We start from the raw sequence: 22,711 nt of genomic DNA on the forward strand, positions 1-22,711 counted from the left end.
CACATAGTTGTGCTTACTCCTCACTATTTGTATTTTGTTATTTTATTATACTTTGTCTGGTGTCACTGTAAATCAGCAAGAGAGTGAGTCTGTAGTGGGCTCGCTCTCTTTTTGGTCAGTCTCAGAATGTTGTAACTCATTGTATTACTTTTTTATGCTGGCTAACAAGTTTATGAGCTTGGTGGCTTACAGCAATACCTGTTCAGTGTTTCACAGCTTCTGAGGGTTAAGGACCTATAGTTAAGGCAGGGCTGGGTTTTCCCCTGAAGGCTCCTGTGGGGGAAGGTTAGCCCTCTTCCTCAGGCCATAGTTGGGCAAAATTCAGTTCCTTGTAATAATATGATTAACAGTAAGTTGAGTCTTCAAAGCCCCTAATCAAGAGGAAGACATTAAAGCCAGTCTGCTAGAACCAAGTTTATATCACATAGTGAGTGAGGAGAGTGAAATAAACCTTTGCTATATTCTGATGGTTAGAAGAAAGTTACAGGGTGTCCCTCCTACACTCAAGAGAAAGAGTCTGTCAGCTTTTTCCCCTTAGATCCTCAGAGGAGATGCTTCCTCACCTTCTGGTCCTGTCCTACAGAATCGTTTAGTGCATGGGTCCTCACCCCTACTTTTAGGGTGTTCTGCCAAGTGACCCAAGAGCGCTACGTCCATACTCTGTGCTAGTGACTGGCCATTTCTGTGGAACCCAATCCTGTGGCTCTCACTCCCAGGACTATGGATAGTATATCAAGTACTAAATGTTGCTCAGGTCATGCTGGGGCTTTCCGGTCAGATTTTCCCTCCTGACTGTCTTGACCCATTCTCTCATACAGCCCTCAGAATCTTGCAGGAACTCCTGAACACAGCAGGTAACATAAGTTGAATACAGTGAGAACCTTAAATATCTGTGATGGCTGGACAACATGCATTTTCTCCCCCTTCTCATTTACCATCCCCTCCTAACCTAAACACTGCAAGCAAAGTTTTCCTGAATTAGCCAGACTGATTGATTGATTTTAATTTTTGTTTTTGGAGGCAGGGTCTCTCTGTGTGACCCTGGCTGTCCTGGAACTCCCTCTGTAGCCCAGAATGGCCTCAAACTCAGAGGTCTGCCCCCCACCCCCATTAAAGTTGTGCGCCACCACCACCCGACTACCCAGATTTCTAAATGATGATATACCCTCTGTCACAGAATGCGCTAGATAATGCTTTGATGAGATGAGCTTGGAGTACAGCCTGGTTAATCCCAGGATGTGGGTTCTTGTGTGCCTTGTAGATGAAACTCAGGATGAGAAATGGTTTCGATTTCAGGTAGCTAACCCCCAGAGGCAAATACAAACCCAGTCCTTTTATTGACTCCTACTTTATAAATATAGGGAATAATCAACTAACAAAAAGTCAGGAAATCTGGAGCATTTCCTGTCTAGATTGGTTTTGCATTTAATAGCTGAGTTCCCAGCCTGCCACATAATTTCTTTTGTCTTTTAAGACATTGTTTCTCTGGGGAAATGTGGTTTCAGACAGCTGACATGCGGCCCACAGAGCCTTGTGAAGAAGCTCTTCCTTCCCCCCCCTTCAGGCTGCAGCTTCCAGAATGTGAATATTGGCCTTTCCCACCCTCCGATTCCATGCCTGTTAGACTGTTTGAGAATAAAAGAAACGTATGTATTGACATCCCAGATACTAGCTCAGGCCAGACCCCTCCCCATGCTCCCACCACCCACAAAATGTGTCTCACAGGTGCTTCATGTCCAGCCTGGCCCCAGCCTTAGCCCTGTATCACGTTTCCTCCTTACCTGGTTCCAACTACAGAAACAGAAGCTGCACTGCCAATCAAAAGCAATGCTGCTTTCTTTAAGAGAAGCTGGGCAGGGGAGCAAGAGTTCCTTTGTAGTAACAGTAAGCTGAAAATAGAGTGAGCATGTATGAATGGAGGAATGATTGAGTGCATTATGATAACATTCACAGCACAGTATATGAAGGAGCCATTAAAAAGAGTAGGTTTGACTGTCAGCTGGGGCTGGGGAACTCCTTCACCATAGGCGTACAGCAAGACAAGAAAGATGTAAAATGGAATGTGTAACAGGGCCCCAGTTTTATAAAACAACAATTAAATCAAATCCTTTGTAAAAACACAGATGGATGGAGACTTGGTAGTTGGCATGGGCTGTCTGGAAGTAGGGGAAATACACAAGAGGATGGAGAATATAGACAGAGTAAAAAGGATGAGTTATGGTGGGTCAAGGACATCAGAAACAAAGGTGCCTCCACCTCCAAAAAAGGCTAGATGTAGTGGCTCATGCCTTTAATCCTAGCACTAAGGGAGGTAGAAGCAGGCTACCTGTGATCTCAGTTTGAGGATAGCCTGGCCTCCATGGCAAGTTCCCAACTAGCCTGGGTTACATAGTGAGTTTCTATCTATAAAATAAAAATTAAAAATAAATAAGTGAAATTCTAAGACTGTGGAGCTGGCTCAGGGTGTATGTGGGGGGGGGGGGTTGGCGCAGGGGACCCTGCCTCTAATTTCAACACAGGAGGTGGCACCAGAAAATTACTGGAACAAGAAGAGCAAGCTGGAGAGCCAGGCTAGCCAAAACCAATGAGCTCCAGATTCACCATAGCATATGATGAAATTGAGGAAGACCCCGTCCTCAGCCTCCAGAAGCGTGCACATGTGCATGTGATGAGCCTCCACACACTAAAACATGTTGAGAACACCAACTTACTCCCTATTTAATCAGTACATGCTAGCTTTTTACAAAACTATCCCATAGGTCCAGAAACTTTGCAAATTCAAGTTTATAATTTTACTAATCCCACAAGACAGATAGTAACTTACTAATTATTACTTGATCATATCAGAAAAGAATATGTGCTCATGGAAGATTTTGTCCTTTGTAAGCTTTAGCTGAGATTAGAAATCAAAAGAAGAAAGAGAAGAACAGCTTTAAATGGTTCTAGATTTTTCTTGGGGCCATAGAGATGGGAGAGGGGCCTGCCACCAGGACACCAGCAGCCCAGAAGACAGGAAACTAGTTCCCTTGGCCATCCTGCAGGCCTGCACCTCAGGCCTGCAGGTGTTTTCTCTGCCACCCTGACTGTCAGGCAGAGAGCAGTGCTAATGACAGTGACCTGCAAGAGTCATTTAGATGTGTGCATTACCTTGTTTGTGGCTATAATTCCAGAGCACATGACAAGCTGTTGGCCAGAGGTGTGTGTCACATGAATCAGTCCCTCCTCCTCAGTCTGCTGCCTCCCTGAACTAGTAGCAGGTTTTCATTGGTAATGTCCTTCTTGTGACACTGGATTAGTGGACATAAAAGATGGTACTGAGATTTTAGTCTCTTGAGGAAGTAATGACAGCAGCTTGGAAGGACATGGAAGAGTCAGGAAATAGAAGTTTCCATGAGGTCAAGACCAGACACAATAGAAATAGGAATAAGGGATAGGGAGATAGAGTCGGGGTACAGGACAGTGAGGGACAACTCCAGCAACAGGGCAGTTCTGAGTGGCTATGGTCTTGAACCTAATACTAGATCAAGTGTGTGGTAACCATAGTACATTTTCTCGTGCACACAAAGGTCCTCAGTTTAGAAGAGAAATGTGATTTTGTAGGAAACAGAGACAGCCTTCCTATCTGCAGCTGGAAAAGAGCAGGTTTTACATCTGCAAAATAATGGCAAGGTGTTGTGGGAACACAGCATTCAAGAAAATGGAAAGTTACCTAAATTTGGAGGACCTAGGAAAGCCAAACACACACACACACACACACACACACACACACACACACACACACACACACTACACACAAGATAGTAGAAAATAACTTTTTGGGGGCGGGAGGGGGGGCCCGCGTTCCAGACAGGGTTTCACTGTGTAACTAACTCACTTTGTAGACCAGGCTGGCCTCAGACTCACAGAGATCCGCCTGCCTCTGCCTCCCCAGTGATGGGATTTAAAGGTGTGCGCCACCACCACCACCACCACCACCGCCCGGCTTAGAAAATAACATTTTAAAAAGGAAAATTATACATGGTCAGTCCAAGACCATCTAAGAGGTTCAGTATGCTCTTTAGAAAACTGAAGGAGAGATGGACATTGTGGTGTACACTTGTATTCCTCAACATGTAGGAGAGGGAGGATAATGGCAAGATTGATGCCAGCTTGAATTATACAGTGAAATCCATTCCCAAGAAAAAAATGAAGAAAACGAAAGAAAGATACTTCCAGTAAGACAGCACAGAGCATGGTAGTTCGTGCCTATAATTCCAGCACCCAAGATGCTGAGACAGGGAGGTCGTATGTTCCAGGCCGGCTGAAGCTATATAACAAGACCTTATCTCAGTAATTAAGTCTGGCCATATAGCTTGACTGGAGAACTTGCTTAGTGTGCCAGGATCTGGATTTTTTTTGTTTGTTTTGGTTTTTGGTTGTTTTGAGACAGGGTCTCATTAAGTAATTCTGGTTGTCTTGGAACTCATTATGTAGACCAGGCTGGCCTTGAACTCACAGAGATCCTCCTGCCTCTGCCTCTGCCAGGATTAAAGGTGTGCAGCACTACACACACACACACACACACACACACACACACACACACACACACACACACACACACACATATACAACACACACAAGAAATACAGAGCTGAAAACAAATTTACCTGCCTTGAAAACATACATCTGCCAATGCTAAGCATGGATAGCGAGCACAGACACCACTGAGGGTATATACTCATGACGTTTCAGAACCTAGCTGTGGGAGACAAATATGTATCTGCAGAAAAGCATGGGACCTGAAAAGGATTTTCTATTCAGTGGCATGGTCCTTCTGACTAGGACTGTGTGCTGAGATGCAGCAGCATGGTGCCTTCAGATCAATTCACAACCTGAAATATTAGACCAGCCAGGCCACCAGTCTAACAAAAAGGAAGCTTGCACAGTTTCTAGAGATTCACTTCTACATACCTTTATTCTTTTAAAAATTTTTTCCTTTTATTTGTATTTTATGTATATAGATGTTTTGCTTGTATATTTGTCCATGCACCATGTGCATGCAGTAGCCACAAAGGTCAGAAGAAGGTGTCAGATTCTCTGGGACTGGAGTTATTGGCAGTTATGAGTTTGTGCTGTAAAACCTGGGTCATTGTTAGAACAGTTAGTGCTTTTAACTGCTGAGCCATCTCTCCAGCCCACCCGAGACAAGGTCCCACTATATAGCCCTGGCTGTCCTGAAACTCACTATACGTAGACCAGGCTGACCTTGAACTCACAGAGAACCACCTGCCTCTGCCTCCTGAGTACTGGTATTAAAGGTGTGCACCATCATGCCTGGCTTACATGAACCCTTTCTTAAAGAGACACTTTTACTTCCCAGCAAGATGAGCAAGCAGTTCCACAAGAGCAAACAGTGGAAAGACTGAATTAAAACATTGAACAGTGCTGGGTAGGTAAGGGTGTCAGTGTCCCTGTGCTCATCTGCATCCTTGTCCTACCCTGGCACTTTGAGTCACATCAAAATGAGTGATTCATGGGTTCAAGATAGAGCTTAGCAGTTAAGAGCCCTTGTTCTTGGAGAGGCCCTGGGTGCAGTTCCCAGCACCCACATGGTGGCTCACAAGCATCTGTAACTCCACTTCCTGGGGATCAGACACACCCTCTTTTGACCTCCACTAGCTCATGTATGCACACGGCGCAAATACATACATGCAGGCAATACACTAACATAAAATAAAATAAATACTTTTAAAAATGATTCAAAATAGAAGTTGAATGTAAATAACTAGTAGGGTACTGGAAAGATGCACAAATGCCAGTAACCCAAGAGTGTACTCAGCATTGCTGAGACCATAGGGGGATTAGAATCACAACTGAGTGAGCTAGTTAGTGTTTTCAGACTTACAAAACAGGAATAGAGGCTGGGAGAGGGGAAATACATAGTTTGTGTTCTGAAAGGGGAAGCATGCTAATTACATGGCATTGGGAATAATAACACTATTAAGCCCCCCCCCCTTTTTTTTAAGTGACACAATATGTCACTTATTCGGAGAGCAAATTGACCTGTAAGTCTTTCTGCCCTAATGTCATGCGTTAGGTTTTTTAAATTTATTTTGAGAATGTCATACATGAGCACTGCATCTACTTCACTCTCGTGCTGCTCCTTCCTCTAACTTTTCCCATACTCCCTCCCAAATTCACAACCCCCTCTTTAATTACTGTTACATATCTATTCATATATGTGTATATGTATACTCATACACGCACACATACACACACACACACACACACACACACACACACACACGCACACACACGCACGCATATGCAATCTACTGAGTCCATTTAGCATTGCTGGTATGAACATATGTCCAGGGCTGACCTCTTGGGATTGGACAGCCTATGTGGGAGCTTGTCCATGAAGGAAACTGATTCTCCCTCTGTTAGCAGCTATGGAGTTTCCCCGTCTGTGTTGGCATGTCAGCTGGTGTGCTGGTCTTGTTCAGGTAATCATGTTGAGAGTTCATGGGTGCGTTTTCCCTGTCATGTCTAGGCAATGCTGTCTACCTGCAGGTATCCTGGTCTACTTCCTCTTCCAGCCTTTGTGCCCTGTCTTCCATGATGTTCCCCGAGCTTGGGAGTCGGGGCTGCATTGCAGGTCTGCCCATTGGAATTGGGCACTCCACTGTCAGTTGTTCTCTGCATCCCCATCTGTTGCAAAAACAAGAGTCTTTGATGAGGGGTGAGAGCTATACTTACCAGGCTTGGTGGGGGACGAGGCTTGTGGACTGCACAGACAGACCTGAGCTATATGTACTTTAAAATGCTTAAAAGGGAAAATTGTAACACATACTTTCACAGAAGTTTTAGATTTTTAAACTGGGGTACCTGTCATGTTGTCAGTTCTAGCAAGGACTGCTCCCAGTTGAATGGAGCTAGACAGAAAGCTCTGGACATAGCAACATTGGGAGATAAATGGACCTGGATCATGAGTTGAAGGTCATTCTCAGCTACATAGCCAGTTCAGTGCCAGCCTGGATTCATGAGGCCCCATTTTGTGTCCGATTGTTTTAATAGGCTGGACTTTAAACTCTAGGTGAGGGGAGAAGTGTAAAATACAAATAAACATAAGAAGAATAAAAGAACAGCGATTAAAAACTCCAAACGGAGGTTGGAGAAATGGCTAATCAGTTAAGAGCATTGTCGGCTCTTCCAGAGGACCTGGGTTCAATTCCCACATGACAGCTCACAACTGTCTATAACTCCAGCTCCGGGGAATTTGACACCTTCATGCAGACACACATGCAGGCAAAACACCAATGTACATAAAATAAAAACAAATCATTAAGAAACCAAAAACAATTTTTAAAAAATTCCAAACAGCAACTGATCATGGTGGTGCACATCTTTAATCCCAATAGTTGGGAGGCAGAAAAGCAGGTGGGTCTCTGAGTTCAAGGCTGGTCTAATCTACATAGTAAGTTCAAGTCAGCCAGGGGGACAACCCAGTGAGATCGTACCTTAAAAGAGGGGGAGAGAGTTCCACAAAAAGTAAAAAAGTGACCTGTATGTGCTACATATTTGAAGAAACAACAGAGCCAAGCTGTAGGGTAAAAGGTCCAAAATTCACCAAAACTTATCAGTCCCTGAGCCTGAAATCCCATCAATCCCCATTCTGGAAATCTCTGCCATGGAACACACACACAGACACCAGAAACCTTATGTAGAGCCTGCCTGCTGCGCGTGCGCGCGCACGCGCGCGCGCACACACACACACACACACACACACACACACACACACACACACACACACAGCCCTGAAACCCTGTGTAAAACCTGCCTGCTCAGTTCTTTGTTGCTTCTCACCTCAGCAGAAGCAGCCACCTTTTTGTGTCTCTCCCAATAAATCTCTTGTGTGAGGTTTGTTGTAGGGCATGACTTTGTGGTATTCCTTGGCTCCTGACTGTCAGGATACCTTTCCCTCCAGAACTGTTAACACCTTCACTGGGGAAACCTTCCCCCTCAGACCTGTAACGCTTACACAGGCCCCATCCACCATTACCAAAACTATAAGAAAAAACAAGCCCCACATTTACTGGACTGGATCATTAAGTAACACAGAAAATGGGAATAGTAAATACATCTCATTTATTACAGGGGCTGGAGGGATGGCTCAGCCATTAAAGACTAGGCTCACAACCCAAAAGAAAAGAAACAAGAATATTTTGGTTTGGTTCAGGGTTTTTGTTGTTGTTTTCTTTTTGTTTTTTGTTTTGTTTTGTTTTTTTGAGGCTGGCCTCAATTTCAAGATATTCCTGCTTCCTGGGATTTGCAAGTGGACACCACGGTCCCACCTGCTAGAACTGCAGCCGCTTTTTTTTGTGGAGGGTGGTGACCCAGGGATTGAACCCAGGGCCATACATGTGCTGAGGCAAGTGCTCTGCCACTGAGCTATTATGCCCCCAGTCCCATAAAGAGCATTCTTAAGGATACCCAAGAAGCTTTCAGCATCCATTGCTTCTAAGATGACACCAGTTGACACACAGGCAAAGGAGTCTTTCCTTTCATCATTGTACAACATGTGTTTTCCCGTGGGCATGTATTTACATTACAAAATAAAAATGTGATTAGATGTTGATTTTTGAAATTAATGAAAGAAACAGCAGCTGCAGAGTAGGAGTTAGAGGTAGAAGTGATTGCTGCTGGAGTGTTTTGTCATGTAAACATAAGCAGTCAAAAAAGGAAAAAGAAGAGTGGCTTTTACCTGGGCTGAAGAAGTAGCTGGCCTTAATGACTTTAATTTGCAGATGAATAGAATTAAGCAGAAGTCATTTTATTCCACCTTCTGTAGAATACCTCTGTAACCCCTACCTACCCTTTATTACATTTCCTCTCTAAAGATAATTTAAGAGTCTCAATGTGCTGTAGATTAAGAAAGCCTGACTGTAACTGCAGGCAGCCACTGTTGATATGGTTTTTATTTTCTTCCTAGATGTGTGGCTGAAGCTACATGGTTGGACCATACCTGGTCCCACTTAGGACTACCTACAAATGGCTTAGTGACTGTACACCTTTTAGCATGAAAACATTCCTGGAGAGTATCTCTAAGATCATGAATAGTCATTTTTCAAAGTTCATAATGTGCAGAACTTCTGGAGTCATCTGGAAGCTTTAAATATGCTTGTGCCAGAGTCCTGTTCACAAAGATTTCATCCAGATGAGTTGTAGCAACCTTGGTTTTGGACATTTTTAAGCTTCCCAAGTTAATTCTGACTGGAAGCCAAAGACTGAGAAATCACTGTTTTGAAGAAAGAATATTCACAGATATCCCCACCATATCAATTTAATTTGGTTTTATTTTGATAGTATTTTGTCATGAACAATCTGCCTCTAGGTTGAAATTCTTTTTTATATGTAGCTATATATAAAATACATTGATAAATTTAAAAATGCAAATTTATTAAATACAAAGCAACATCTATGCATGGGTAAATGATGCTTGGCAGAGGCTTTGGGGCACATTATTCCTCCTGTTTATCTGTTAAATATGCCTGCTCACCTAAATTAGTCTAGGTTCAGTAGGGATATAGAAATCTTACAGTGGTATAAATGGGTGTGTTTCATTCAAGGAATAAACCATGATAAAAGGATTAGCTGTAAACTGGGCATGGTGACACACGCCTTTAATTCCAACACTCAGGAGGTAGAGGCATGTGGATCTCTGAGTTTGAGGCCAGCCTGGTCTATGTAATGAATTCCAGGTCAGCCATGGCCACATAATGAGATTCCTTTTCAGAATACAACAACAACAAAGAATTAACTATAGAAAGTGATGTGGCCCCTAAGCTGATAGAGTACCCACAGAAGATCTGGTTTAGAAGGGAGTCCCCAGGTGCTGGCACATGCACTGAGCAGTGGACAGATTGGATGAGCTGACCAGCAGGTAGCACTTCCAGACTCCCTGTATTTCAGCTGGAGCACATGAAACCCCAGCCAGTCACAACCAGCAGCTCTCAGCCAGTTGCTTGGGCATCCACTGGAAAGGAGCCCAGGGCATGTTGATGGTGTATGGATTGGATATCATTGCAGCAGGCCTGGAGGCCAATGTTTCTGTTAAGAGGGGCCACTTTATTGCGAGACTCATGAGAGAGATGACTAGGTGGCTAGTAGCAGGAGGCCTGGAATAAGATCCGTGTTGAGAGTGCCATTTGATGGGATGATAGACAGCCAGAGCTGCAAGGTTATGCCTATGCTAAGCCTAGGTCTGTAGCCATCATCAGGGACTTCATACCCTTATGCCGACCCCACAGTGCCACAGTATCAGATATCAGGAAAGCCCTTCATCCTGTAGTACCCTCTAATGAGAAAGTTCCCCACGTCGCTGATGAATGAAGAAGGACCAAAGCCTGTGTTGTTGGGAGAGCATGGAGCCGTCAGGCAATAGTTAGTGATCACTGGTGTACCATTTGGGTTAGCTAGTCTCCTTTCAGCTTTACAGCCCAACTTTGAGGCTGCTGTGACCTTTTAAAGCAGAGTTCCTCCATGCTGTGTATCTTGTAATAGCTCTCCAGCTGAACAGAGCTCTGTGTAAAAAGATAATCCTTTTGTCTGACAAATGTGAAATTAGAGCATACATGGGAATCACCTCTAAAGAGCCCGATTTGTGGGGCCGGGTAGAAACCACAAATGGACATTTTTAATGGGTAGCACCTGGTGATGGCAGTCTCATGAGAGAACACTTTGAAAAGCACTAGTCTGATGGGTTGTACCTTACTCCATATCCCTCATACAGTGAATGGTGCTAGTCTGGTTCTCCACAAATGTGAATTGAACAAATGAGAAGACACTTAAACAAACAAAGCAGGGCAGTTGCTGTAGTACTGGGTGAACCTCCATTTCTGACATCCTTTCAAAGTGGCTCCATCCTATATATGACAGTGTCTACCTCAAGACTTTATGTACTAATGTGATCCCTGTCCTCTTCCCCAGAGTTGAGTCTTAGACCCCAGGGCCTCTCACATACAAAGCAAGCAAGCACTCTTCTACATTCAGTACCCTCCCACACAGATGGGGCTCGAACTTACCCTGTGGGCCAGTCGTGAGTCTCTCGCCTCAGCTTCCCAAATAGCTAAGATTATAGTCCTGTGCTGCCAGTCCCGGTTACTGCTTTTCATTTTGTAAATCAGTCATCATACTAATACCAATTTTTAAATATTTAATAGGGTAAAAGAACAGGAAACACAAGAAGAGGAACGTTTGATGGAAGAAAAGAAAAAGAAAAAGCAGGAAGACAAGAAAAAGAAGGAAGGTGCTCAGAAAAAGGTTTGCTAGAATTCCTTCCTCCATGCCCTTGCAGTCATGTGTGCCGCATCTGCATTGACATAGATGTCTCATGACCACACTTGATTTTATTCTATTACTGTTTTAAATCAATATGCTAAATCTATAATTAGTAAATAATAGACACTTGGCTAGTGAAGTGAGTGTAGGGTGCCAGCTACAAAATTTCTTGTTTCAGGAGCCGTGTAGTTGATGTATCAAGAATGTTCATGTCTTCTTCTGAGAGTGGATGGTGTCCAGCCCAAAGCAGCCCCATCTAAAACATCAGGAAGGGGCCATGAAACTGACAACATTAGAAAAGCTAGAAATAATTTTTGCAGTTTGGTAAAAATTCTTTGTAAGTCCTGTTTATAAATGTTAAAATAAGAATTTCAATAAACAGTCCAGAGAGATGACTCGACAGTTAGGACCATCTGCTGCTTTTCCAGAGGTTCCAGGTTCAGTCCCAGCACCCCCTTTGGAAGGTTCCCAGCTACCTATAACTCCAGCGCCCTCTGCTGGACCTTTGGGGACTTGCATTCACCTGCAAGGTCTCACACACACAGAGCGGCGTGTGTGTGTGTGTGTGTGTGTGTGTGTGTGTGTGTGTGTGTGTGTGTACACATATGTATATGTATTATATATATTTAAAAATCTGTTTTTTAAAATTCTTTAAATTTTATAGTCATATTTCTATTTCATTGCATGTAAACCAAATTATACCACCCACCTTTGCTTTCTCTTAAGTAATGTGCCTTGTGGTTTGAAGGATACCTTCTAGACTGTGGCAGATGGGGAGCTCAGGTGGCTTCCATAAAAACTTTTTTTTGCCTGTAACTTAACACTGTCATATAATCACAGCATGTAGACAAATACTTATTTTTCTCAGTAGTAAACTATCTGAGGTGTGCTTTTAAAATTTCAAGAATTAAAAGTCTTAGTCTGAACACTCGGGAGGCAGAGGCAGACAGATCTCTATGAGTTTGAGGCAAGCCTGGTCTACACAGTGAGTTCCAGGACAGTCAAGGCTCCGTGTCTCAAAGAAACTAAAAGAGAAAAACCTAAAACAATTAAAAATCTGCTTATAAACTTTTCATCAATCTGTACATTCTACACAATTGTTTCTAAAGCATTTCTGATTTTTTTTTTCAGGCTGCTGATCCAAAAACCAAAGGTAAGTTGTTTATTTGTTTTTAATATGTTTTGGGAGGAGCATACTTTTTATAGCAGTACCAAACTTTGCAATGAGGTGACTTTTGTAAAGTTTATTTTATGTTTATGGATATTTTGCCTGCATGTATGTCTGTGCACCAAGTGTGTGCAGTGCCCACAGAGCCCAGAAGAGGGCCTTGGATCCTTTAGAACTGGAATTAAGATGATTGTGAGCCACCATGTGGGTGTTGGGAATTGAACCCAGGTCCTCTGCAGGAGCTAGTGTTGTTAGACCCTAAGCCCCAGAAGGTGACTTTAAGACAAAGGACCTAAGTCTGCCTTTGATTTTACATTTATTATACATTGTGAAGCTCTTAAATCTGTTTTTATATATCTACATTTCATTGTCCTTAGGTTAATATAAAACTGCCTAGAAAATGTCATCTGTGTTTTAAACAACACTTTTAAATTTCCTTTGGTTTAATTCCCACCAAATAAGGATTGAATTCAGGAAGGTGATTCATTTGGAATAAGACCCAGAAAAGGCTAAATTTTTTTTAAAGCTTGAAATTCCTTACTGCCAGCTACTCTCTTGCAGACATATCTATTTTTTTCTTACTGACGTGTAAGAGACTTCTTTCCAGAGCTTGCTTGCCTATTTGTCTTTTGTTTGTTTGTTTTTGAGACAGGGTTTCTCTGTATAGCTTTGTGCCTTTCCTGGAACTCGCTTTGTAGACCAGGCTGGCCTCGAACTCACAGAGATCCACCTGCCTCTGCCTCCCGAGTACTGGGATTAAAGGCGTGCGCCACCACTGCCCGGTGCCTTTTTGTCTTAATGGTAGAAAAAGAGGCAGCTCTCAGTGTGGCTCAGGCATGCAGGCTTTGCTGGAGGTCAGAATGAGCTGAGGGAAGCTATACCCCCCCACCCTCCACTTCACACCTGACACGGTAGGGACACTCGTGAGTCCATGACAGTGTACTTCTGTAAGCTTCAGGTATTGCATCTTTAAAATGAGAAAAGTGGTAGATTGTTCTTGCCTCATAAAGTTATTACAAAGACAAATGAGCTCACACAGGAAAGGCCATTCCTAGAGTGTAACTGATGTTCAGTAAAGGGTTGTGCTGTACTTCACTGTTCCTTAAATCTTTTTGTCTTCCTTGAACACAGTTGCACATGTAGACGCAGTTGGACACGCACACTTGCTCCCATTGTGAGGACTTTTACAAGAGTTCTCTCAGTTGCGGTCTGTACTAATACTTCACTTCTAGCTGGCATCTTGTAGGTTTCAAAGTTAAATTATATGTATGATCTCACTTGAACTTCATAATTGAACAGAACTTGAGATGAATTCTTGGTTTTGTTATAGTAAAGGTATAAATAGGGGAGCTCGGCTTCTGACCATGTGCGTCTGTCCTTGCACCTTGTCACTAGAGTCACGTCCAGAGATGAGTTCACCGCCGAATGAATGTTAGAAGCAGCAGGGTACAAGGACATCTCTGCTCTGCTAGAATATTTTTAGAAGGGTTCAAAAAGACTGGCTGTGGCTGTATTTGAATTTATGATTTCAAATAAAACAACGGTTCTTACTGTCATTTACAAAACAGAATCTATATCATTCATCCCCCCCCCCTTAAATGAGCCATTTTCACAATCTGTTTCCATGGTCACTTATTAATTGTTAACTTCCCAACAGTGACTGCTCACTGCTGCATAGTGCCTGAACTAACTGTGCAGCCCCTTGCGAGGGATTCCTGCTTTGTGTCACTGTGCTGACAAGTGACTGACTGTGCACTCTACTGTCTCTTCTGAGTGACTGGGGCTGTGGGAACAGTTTGTCAGTGACTGTAACTGCCCTTTGGGTTTGTCCTAAAAACAGTTGTTTGTGTCCTTATAAACAGAACAATCTAAGATACTTCTATATAATTTTCTTTTTAATTAATTATTTCTATTTTATATGTATGAATATATTGCCTGCATGTTCATGTATGCACCACATGTGTGCCTGGCACTCATGGAAGCCAGAAGAGGGTGCTGGGTCCCTTGGAATTGGAGAGTGGTTTCGTGAGCTGCCATGTGGGTGCTGGAAACTAACCCAGGTTCTCTGAAAGAGCAGCCAATGCTCTTAATCACCAAGTCATCTCTCCAGCCTAGAATGTTTTCTAATAAATATAAGCAGCGTCAGGTTTATATTTTTCTCAGAGTCCATCATTACTCAGTCCCATCAGAATCGGCTGCTGTGAGGTGACACTTTGGCCTAGACACTCGTGTTAGACAGGGCATGGCCTGATTTGGTGATGAGACGTGTTACATAGCAACATTTGTGCTCACACATAAGACAGATTTGCTCTTAGAACTTGCCAGTGTTCTGTTTGTTTCCCCTGTCGTGGCCTGCAGAACCAGTGCAGGGCTACATCTATATGTCCCTCCTTTCTTCCCAGAGCCCTCACTCAGCTACTACTGCCTTTGTACTAGGCCAGTTCTAGGCCCTGGCATTAAAGATTCTCCTTGTTGCTGCTGTTGTCAACCAGGGCTAGTAGTAATCTCAAGCTACAAAATTCATTACAAAGCCAGGAGAGTCTGTAAAAAGTCACATAGCAGACCCTTACCTACCTTCTCCTGTCTCTGCAGCCAGTGGGCTTCAGAGCAGCCCATCTCAGGAAGGTGGTCAGAGAAGGACAGCAACACTCCAGGCAGAGGTGGCCCTTAGGAGCCCCTCCCTGTCTTGTCAGTCTAATGGAGAACACACTTCTCTCTGCCTTATAAATTTGAAAGTGGGGTTTCTAGGAAGTGTGCTTTGCAAAATCATAACTAAAATAGAAATTATCTCTGGATCTCTGTTTTATTTTAAGATTTATTTTTCTTTTATGTGTTTGGGCATTGTGCCTGTGCCTGCATGTATGTTTGCAGGGGCTGGAAAAGAAAATGTCCAGATCCCCTGGAACAAGACTTCTAGACAATTGTGAGCTGCCGTGTGGGTGACTGGAATTGAACCCTGATACTCTCTAACCACCAAGCCATCTCTCCAGCACCTGGCTATTTTTTTCAAGTTCTAGCCTGTGATTTATTTGTGGGGGTCTCATTCTTGTTTTAAAGATCAGGCCAAGTAGATGAGTTTCGGGACATCCTTTCTCTGGCATCCTACCCTTAGGTCGTACCAGGAGGAACCATGTTTCCTTTGTCGAGAGGAGACACTACTGCTCCTCTCTGGAGCTCTACTTGCAAATGGTGCCTCCACTCTTGTCTTCTACCAGTATTTCCCTCCCTCTGGGCCTGCTTGACCTCTGTCCTAAATCAGCTCTACGTAAAATGCCTTCCTCTTACAGAAAACATTGTTTTTAATTTAAAAAAAAAACAAAAAACATTTGGGAGACAAACACTGAAGGCTTATGAGTTCAAGGCTAGCCTTGGCTATAGAATGGATACCTTGCCTAAAGGGGGAGGGGAGATCACGATAGCTCAGTTGGTAAAGTGCTTGATGAATAAGCCTAAGAACCTTAGGTTCAGATGCCAGCACCACGTGACAAGCTGAGTGAGGTGGCATATGCCTGTAATTCCATCTCTGGGGAGTCCTAGGACTCTCTGGCCTAGTTTTGCCAATTGGTGAGCTCCAAGTTCATTGAGAGACCCTGTTTCAAAAAATAGATAAAAAAGTAATAGAAGAAGACACCTGATGTTACTTTCTGGCCTCTCTACACTCACATGCACACACAAGTATGTACACACTCACACACTCACAATGAACAAACAAAAACTCCTAAGAGAAACTTCTCCATTCTGAGCTATTTCCCAGTTAATGTCTATTAGCCATCCTTTACATCTCATTCTGTATTCACGTAAATACACAGAATCCAGTGCTTTCCATAGTTCGTGCTCTCTTATGCCCAAATACTAAGCCATTTAAAAACCTTCCTGCCAGCCAGGTGGTGGTGGCACACGCCTTTAATCCCAGCACTCAGGAGGCAGAGGCAGGCAGATCTCTTTGAGTTCGAGGCCAGCCTGGTCTACAGAGCTAGTTCCAGGAAGAGCAGTTACACAGAGAAACCCTGTCTTGAAAAGGAAAAAAAGAAAGAAAGAAACCTTCCTGCTAGCCTGTTCATAAACAGAATCATTCTGATAAATTCTTCTGCATATTATCTTTTCATTAGTGACTAAAGAAGGGCAGCTAAACACCCAAGCCTGCTGCCTTGTTCGCTAGCTGGTGTCCAAATAGCAGCAGTCTCTTTCTTTGGGGTCCTGCCTTAATTTAGTTACAGATACTAATAGCTTTATAAGAGGAACTTGGTGAGCCTGTTGTTTTCTGGGACCTTTTCATTGATTTGAGAGTTAGTCACATCATCTGTGAAAGCAAGTGCCTTGATGTTTGGTTATGATTAAAAGACCACTGAGTTAAGATCTTAGTGGTAGGGGTGTGGGACTGACATGTGTTCACTTTGTAATTGCTCGTTCTCAGAGAAAGCTTGTTTTCTGCGCTTTATCATCAGTGTGACCATCTGAAAACATAGTCTTTCAATATCCATGCTTGGGGTTAGGTTTCAGAGTCACAGGTTACATGTAGCTCACCTGAGACACACAAGCTTTTTAACAACATAAATGAAGAGTTCTGGGAACCGCATGTCATCCTGACTTTATGGTATAGAGATGAGAAGAAACGAGAACTTGACTCCACCTTCACTGAGTGGTGGCGCTTCTGTGTAACTGAGGCAGTCAGGGCTCGCTGTCCAGTCCTCTGAATGCGGTAACCAGCATCTAGTTTTCATAAAACATCAGCTCTGTTTTCCTACATTAGAAATGAAAATACAGTGGCTAAAAATCTCAGGCTTACACTCATTTTCCTCCTAAGGCAGAATCTTAAAGTCTGTTCAGTGGGCTCAGCGCTGTGCGTTGTACATTGTATGACACTTCATCTTCCTGTCTGTGGGATGACTAAAATCTTGGAGTTGAAGGTTCCTTCAGGATTTTCCAGTCCCCTTAGTGCTGAGTGAGTAAATGCCATCCCAAGGAGTTAAATGGTTTATGACAGCTCGTTAGTGGCAGAACGAGACCCTTGGTCTCTCGTTGTCTCTTGTATGTTGTTTCTGCTACCACATAACAACTGGAAGCACAGTCTTATCAAGACTGAAAGAAATTCCTAAGAGATTTATTGTGTGAAGGATATTTAGGGATCATCTTTTAAGGTTTTAAATGTTAGATTTGTCTTTCCTTGGCTCTGTTGTTCTATGTTTAAAGGAATTTTTAAAATTCTACTCTTCAACTCGAGGGGGAAGAGATAATAAATGTGTTAATTTTCCCTGTAGGAACAAAGGAAAGTGTGTTATTAAACTTAAGGTGTTTTTAAATATGTAGACTGTTTTAAAAAATTAAAAACATATTGCTAAAACACAAATTCTGGGCAAGTACGTGGGCATGTAAATTATTAATCTAAATTTTAAAGAAAGTCAACAAAGCCCCTTGGCTACAGATTCTGCAGGTGACAGTCCAGGTCCCTAAACTGCGTCTGCTCAGCTTCTGTCAGCCTGAAGGTAGGACACCTCTCTGCTGGGTCTGTCTGGCCACTGAGATTTTAACCATAAAGACGGTTTCCAAGATGAGAAATTGCAGTTCTTAATTCTAAAAAGGAGCTGGCAATCTGCTTTCTGAGAAAGAATTTGAGAATATGATAGCCCCATTTGGCCTTTTTTCGCGTGCATGCGTGTGTTATAGCTTTATTGAGTTATAATTGGAATGCAGTAAATTGCAAATATTTAAAGAGAACAGTTTGCTGCATGTTGGAACGTATGCCCCTGTGAAACCACCACTACCATCAAAATGACACCAAGCAATTCCTAAGAGTATCTATCTCTGTACCTTCTACCCCCATTTCTCCTGTCTCCTCTTGACCATCTGTCCCTGAGCAAACACTGACTTGATTCTGCCATAAAGTTAACTTTCTAACATGATATGTAATAAGTGGAATCATATGTCATTGTACTCTTCCTCATCAGAATCCTTGGGAATTCATTCATGTTGTGTAGTGTGTCACTGGTTCATTCCTTTTTCTTGCCAGTTCATGTTTCATTGTGCAGGCATACCAACAGTTTGCATAGCCATTCACCTGCTCCTGGGCATTTGAGTTTTTTCCTGTTCTTCAGCTTTTATGAGTGTTGATGTCCTGGTCTTAAAATAGTATATAGCTGGATTTTCTTGAATAAATACATAGAAGAGAATAGTTAATTTTTTTCAGGAGGCTGCCAACTGTTTTCCAAAGTGATTGTACTGTTTCACAGTTCCATATTCCACCAGCATGTGGTTTGGGCCTTGTTATGATTCCTAATAACTAGTGGTATTTATCTTAGTCAGGGTTTCTATTGCTGTGATCAAACACTATGACCAAAAACAAGTTGGGGAGGAGAGGGTTTCTTTAGTTTTTACTTCTACATCATAGTTCCTCATCGAAGGAAGTCAGGACAGGACTCAAGCAGGGCAGGAACCTGGAGGCAGGAGCCAATGCAGAGACCATAGAGGGGTGCTGCTTACTGGTGTCCTCCCCATGGCTTGCTTAGCTTGCTTTCTTATAGAACCCAGAACCACCAGCCCAGGGATGGCATCACCCACAGTGGGCTGTGCTCTCCCCCATCAATCACTAACTAAGAAAATGCCCTACAGTCTTGCCTACAGCCTGATCTTATAGAGGCATTTTAAAAATTGAGGTTCCCTCCTCTTGGATGACTTGAGCTTGTGTCAAGTTGACATAAAACTATCCAGCATAGTTTAGAACATTATTTTCACGTCCTTATTTGCCATCTGTGTGTCTTCTTTGAGGAGTGTCTGTTCCCATCAGCTGCCTGCCTTTCTATTACTTACTTGTGATTCTCAGCTGGCCTCTTGAGCTTCACATAAAGGCTCAGCACTCTATCCTGTTTGCCTGATGCCTCTGTCGTTGTCCTCTTTGGACATGCAGTAACTTGATAACTTTGAAAGATGATGACATTCCTGCACAGTGCAAGCTTTCATGAGTCATATTCTGCTGCTGGACTTTATACTAGTTAGCTCATTAGCTGACTAACAGTAAAGACCTATCGGATGCTCTAGGTAAGTTTCTTGTTCTTACAAATATTTTAGTAGAGAGATGGATACATAAGCAAGTGAATGCAAGAAAATTTCTGGATACTGTGATTTACTTATTTTGCACTTTCTATCTGAAAAGATTTATACAGTTAGTCATCTTTTCAGTAAGTATTTCTGTCTCTTTAAGGACTGGAAGATTATCTGCTTTTAAAAATAGAAAGGTGTGGTCACACACACACACACACACACATTTAATCCCAGCTTGGGAGGCAGAGGCAGGTAGATCTCTGTAGTTCAAGGCCAGCCTGGTCTACAGAGTGAATTTGAGGACAGCCAAGGCTCAGAGAGGAGGAAAAACAAACAAACAAAAACAACACTCTCCTTATAGGCCCAAGTGTCTTATGGAGGATGGACAGAGATCTCAACCATCTATTCCATGTGTCTTTGCTAACTGCAGTGGCTGCTGGGCAAGACAGTAACATGGTTGATGAGAACTGAGGGCGAGCAAAAGTGAAGTAGGTGAGAAGTTCTGGAGGGAATCTGGGTAGTGCTGAACTGAGATCTGAAAGGGAGAGATTAGTACCCCCACACACTGAGGGCACAGGCTTTGTTTAAGTTCTGGAGATTTTCCAGAACTAAATAGAAGGTTAACACAATGCCTCAGGAGCTAGCAGAGGAGAGTGTGAGCAAGGCTTCAGGTTTGCAAAAGCATGAACTTGCTTTCTCCCTCACCAGCTTTTCTCACTGTTTCAAGATTTGACACGAGCTCCCTCTTCTGGTAGATTGCACAGTTTTACATTTTCTGGGAAATAGTCCCAAGATTTTAGCTTTTTTCCCCAATTTACCTGTTTATTAAAGATAATGCACACAGGCTGGGCAGTGGTAGTACACACCTTTAATCCCAGCACTCCGGAGGCAGAGGCAGGTGGATCTTTGTGAGTTCGAGGCTAGCCTGGGCTACAGAGTGAGTTCCAGAAAAAGCAAAAAGCTACACAGAGAAACCCTGTCTCTTGAGAGAGAGAGAGAGAGAGAGAGAGAGAGAGAGAGAGAGAGAGAGAGAGAGAGAGAGAATGAGAATGAGAATATGCACACAGCCCTATGGACAGTGTATTAAGTATATCTGTGTCCTAGAAGAACTCCTGAGACCCAAATTTACAAGCCTCTTTCTGAGATGAAGGAAGCCCTGTTTGTCCCAAGGCTCGCACACTTAAGGATGACTGTGAAAAGGAGAGGCAAGAGAGCACTAAAGGTGCTTATGAGCCTTCCGAGTCCTTGGTTATCTGCCCAGTGTGCTGCCTTAGTGGAAATTGACATGGATAGTTCAGAAAGGTCAGTAGGCATTAATGCTGTTTTGCTTACTCAGCTTTAACATAACAGAGTTTCCACCCTTATCTTCTTTTGAATGAAATTATTGTTAGTAGCCACTATTAAAACAACTTTACACCTGGCAGTGGTGGCGCATGCCTTTATTTAATCCTAGCACTTGGGAGGCAGAGCCAGGCAAATCTCTGAGTTTGAGGCCAGCCTGGTCTACAGAGCAAGATCCAGGACAGGCACCAAAACTACACAAACACTGTCTGGAAAAAAGAAAAAAAAACTTTTATTGTTAATGTTATCTAGTACACTATATTGAGAGTAGCACTTAATTACTCTCAATACCATTTCAGAGAAACTGGTAATGCACTGGGACAGAACATACCTCTAAACATTGTTTCTCGTATCTACTGAATTACACACATGGTCCCCTAGCTGCCATACTCCCTACATTCCCAGACCAACGACTGGATAAGTAAACTAATATGTCTGTTACACGAATGAGCACCTTCTTCCTCAGAAGACCACAAGGCAAAGAAGATCTGGGTTGTTAGGATTTGTGTTTTAAACAGTGACAATAGTTTAACTGTGTATACTACATTGCACTCTCTGTGGCCATGGCACTTAGGAATGAGTAGGCAGCAGGTGCCATCCTGTCTCTGAGGTCACAGCAGTGCCGGGAAGCTGGAAGCCAGGCTGAAAGTCAGATTCAAAACACAGAAGTACAACAGCAAAGTAGAGGAAAGGCTGAAGCCGCATGAAGGCCAGAGCATGAGCAGTGGGTTGTGACCGTGGCTGGAAGAGATTTTGCTCAGCATGGCTAAAACCAACACTAAGTGGCCCAGGACTAAGACATGTTTGTGTTCCTTAGGCTCTTAGAGACACTGAGACTGCTGATGGTTTGGAAAGGGTTCCCAAGTCACTGCAGTCTGCTCTGTGGGAGGATTTGACACTGTAGGGTTCAGGGGCTGCTTGGCCAGTTGGGACTGTGCTGCTGAACTTGACAGAAAACAGAAAATTACTTTTGCAAGTTGCTTTCAGAGATTGTTGCCAGCAGGTGTCGCCCTCACTTAAGAAACGTGAACTGCTTATTATGCAGAGGAACTAAAATTTCTATCTTGCTGAAAGGTTTTTTTTAATAACTGTTCTTTTGTAAGGTGGCCCTAGATTCATTTATGTGAAGAAGAAGATAGCAGAAATAGGATGTCTAAGACAGGGGCAGGAATACAATCAGAAATTTAGATCTGTAAAATGCATGTAGCCATATGTGGCTAGTACTTTCAGAGAGCCAGAAAAAATACTGGCTTAAAGCAGAGAAGCTTGATCAGCACATCACGTAAAGAGGCCCAGCAGAGCAGCTCACCCTGTTCAGACTGTTGACTGGCTACCTCACTGCTTTGTTCATCTGGGCATCTCTTCTTTGGGTCCCAGATGACCAGCCTAAGATGTTAGCCCTTCAGACAGCTGGAAACATTCTGTGAAAAGTAACTCATAGATTAGGAACTCGGCATGTTCACATTACTTTCCAGGACCCTCGGTCTTATCGCTAGTGTAACATATACTAAATGACATTTTTCCATTTGAGACAATATGCTAGTACTCAATGTGGAGTACAGAGTCGTAAGTGAAACCAGTCACCTGAAACAGCCTCTGGCCTCTCACAACTGCTAGGTTCTTGTTCTCTGTTTCTCTCTCAGCCTTTAAGAAAACAAATCCTTAAGTGTAATATATTTCTGAGAAACTTGCTCAAACTTTTCTTTTTAAGGAGCACATTACCTTTTTTCCTTTGGATCAGTACTGTCTAACAGAGACATAATGCAAACTGCTGAGAGTGTACCTCAGTGTTTAGCATGTGTTAGGCTCTGAGTTTGATCCTCAGGAGGCAGAGAACAAGAGGAGAGA

General features: G+C 43.0%; 1 protein-coding gene across 10 annotated transcripts in view; it reads left to right on the forward strand.

The window, feature by feature from the left end:
- Tnrc6c (trinucleotide repeat containing adaptor 6C) overlaps positions 1-22,711 on the forward strand; it is a 121,920-nt gene that overhangs the window by 33,202 nt on the left and 66,007 nt on the right. For all 10 annotated transcript variants that reach the window (XM_076543823.1, XM_076543821.1, XM_076543818.1 and 7 more), the window contains exons 2-3: positions 11,202-11,301; positions 12,451-12,472. In XM_076543823.1, the coding sequence (XP_076399938.1) occupies positions 11,239-11,301; positions 12,451-12,472 (85 nt within the window). In that variant the 5' untranslated portion in view covers positions 11,202-11,238. The remainder of the gene's footprint in view (positions 1-11,201; positions 11,302-12,450; positions 12,473-22,711) is intronic.

This window comes from Peromyscus maniculatus, chromosome 8, assembly GCF_049852395.1.
Source record: "Peromyscus maniculatus bairdii isolate BWxNUB_F1_BW_parent chromosome 8, HU_Pman_BW_mat_3.1, whole genome shotgun sequence".
NCBI lineage: Eukaryota > Metazoa > Chordata > Mammalia > Rodentia > Cricetidae > Peromyscus > Peromyscus maniculatus.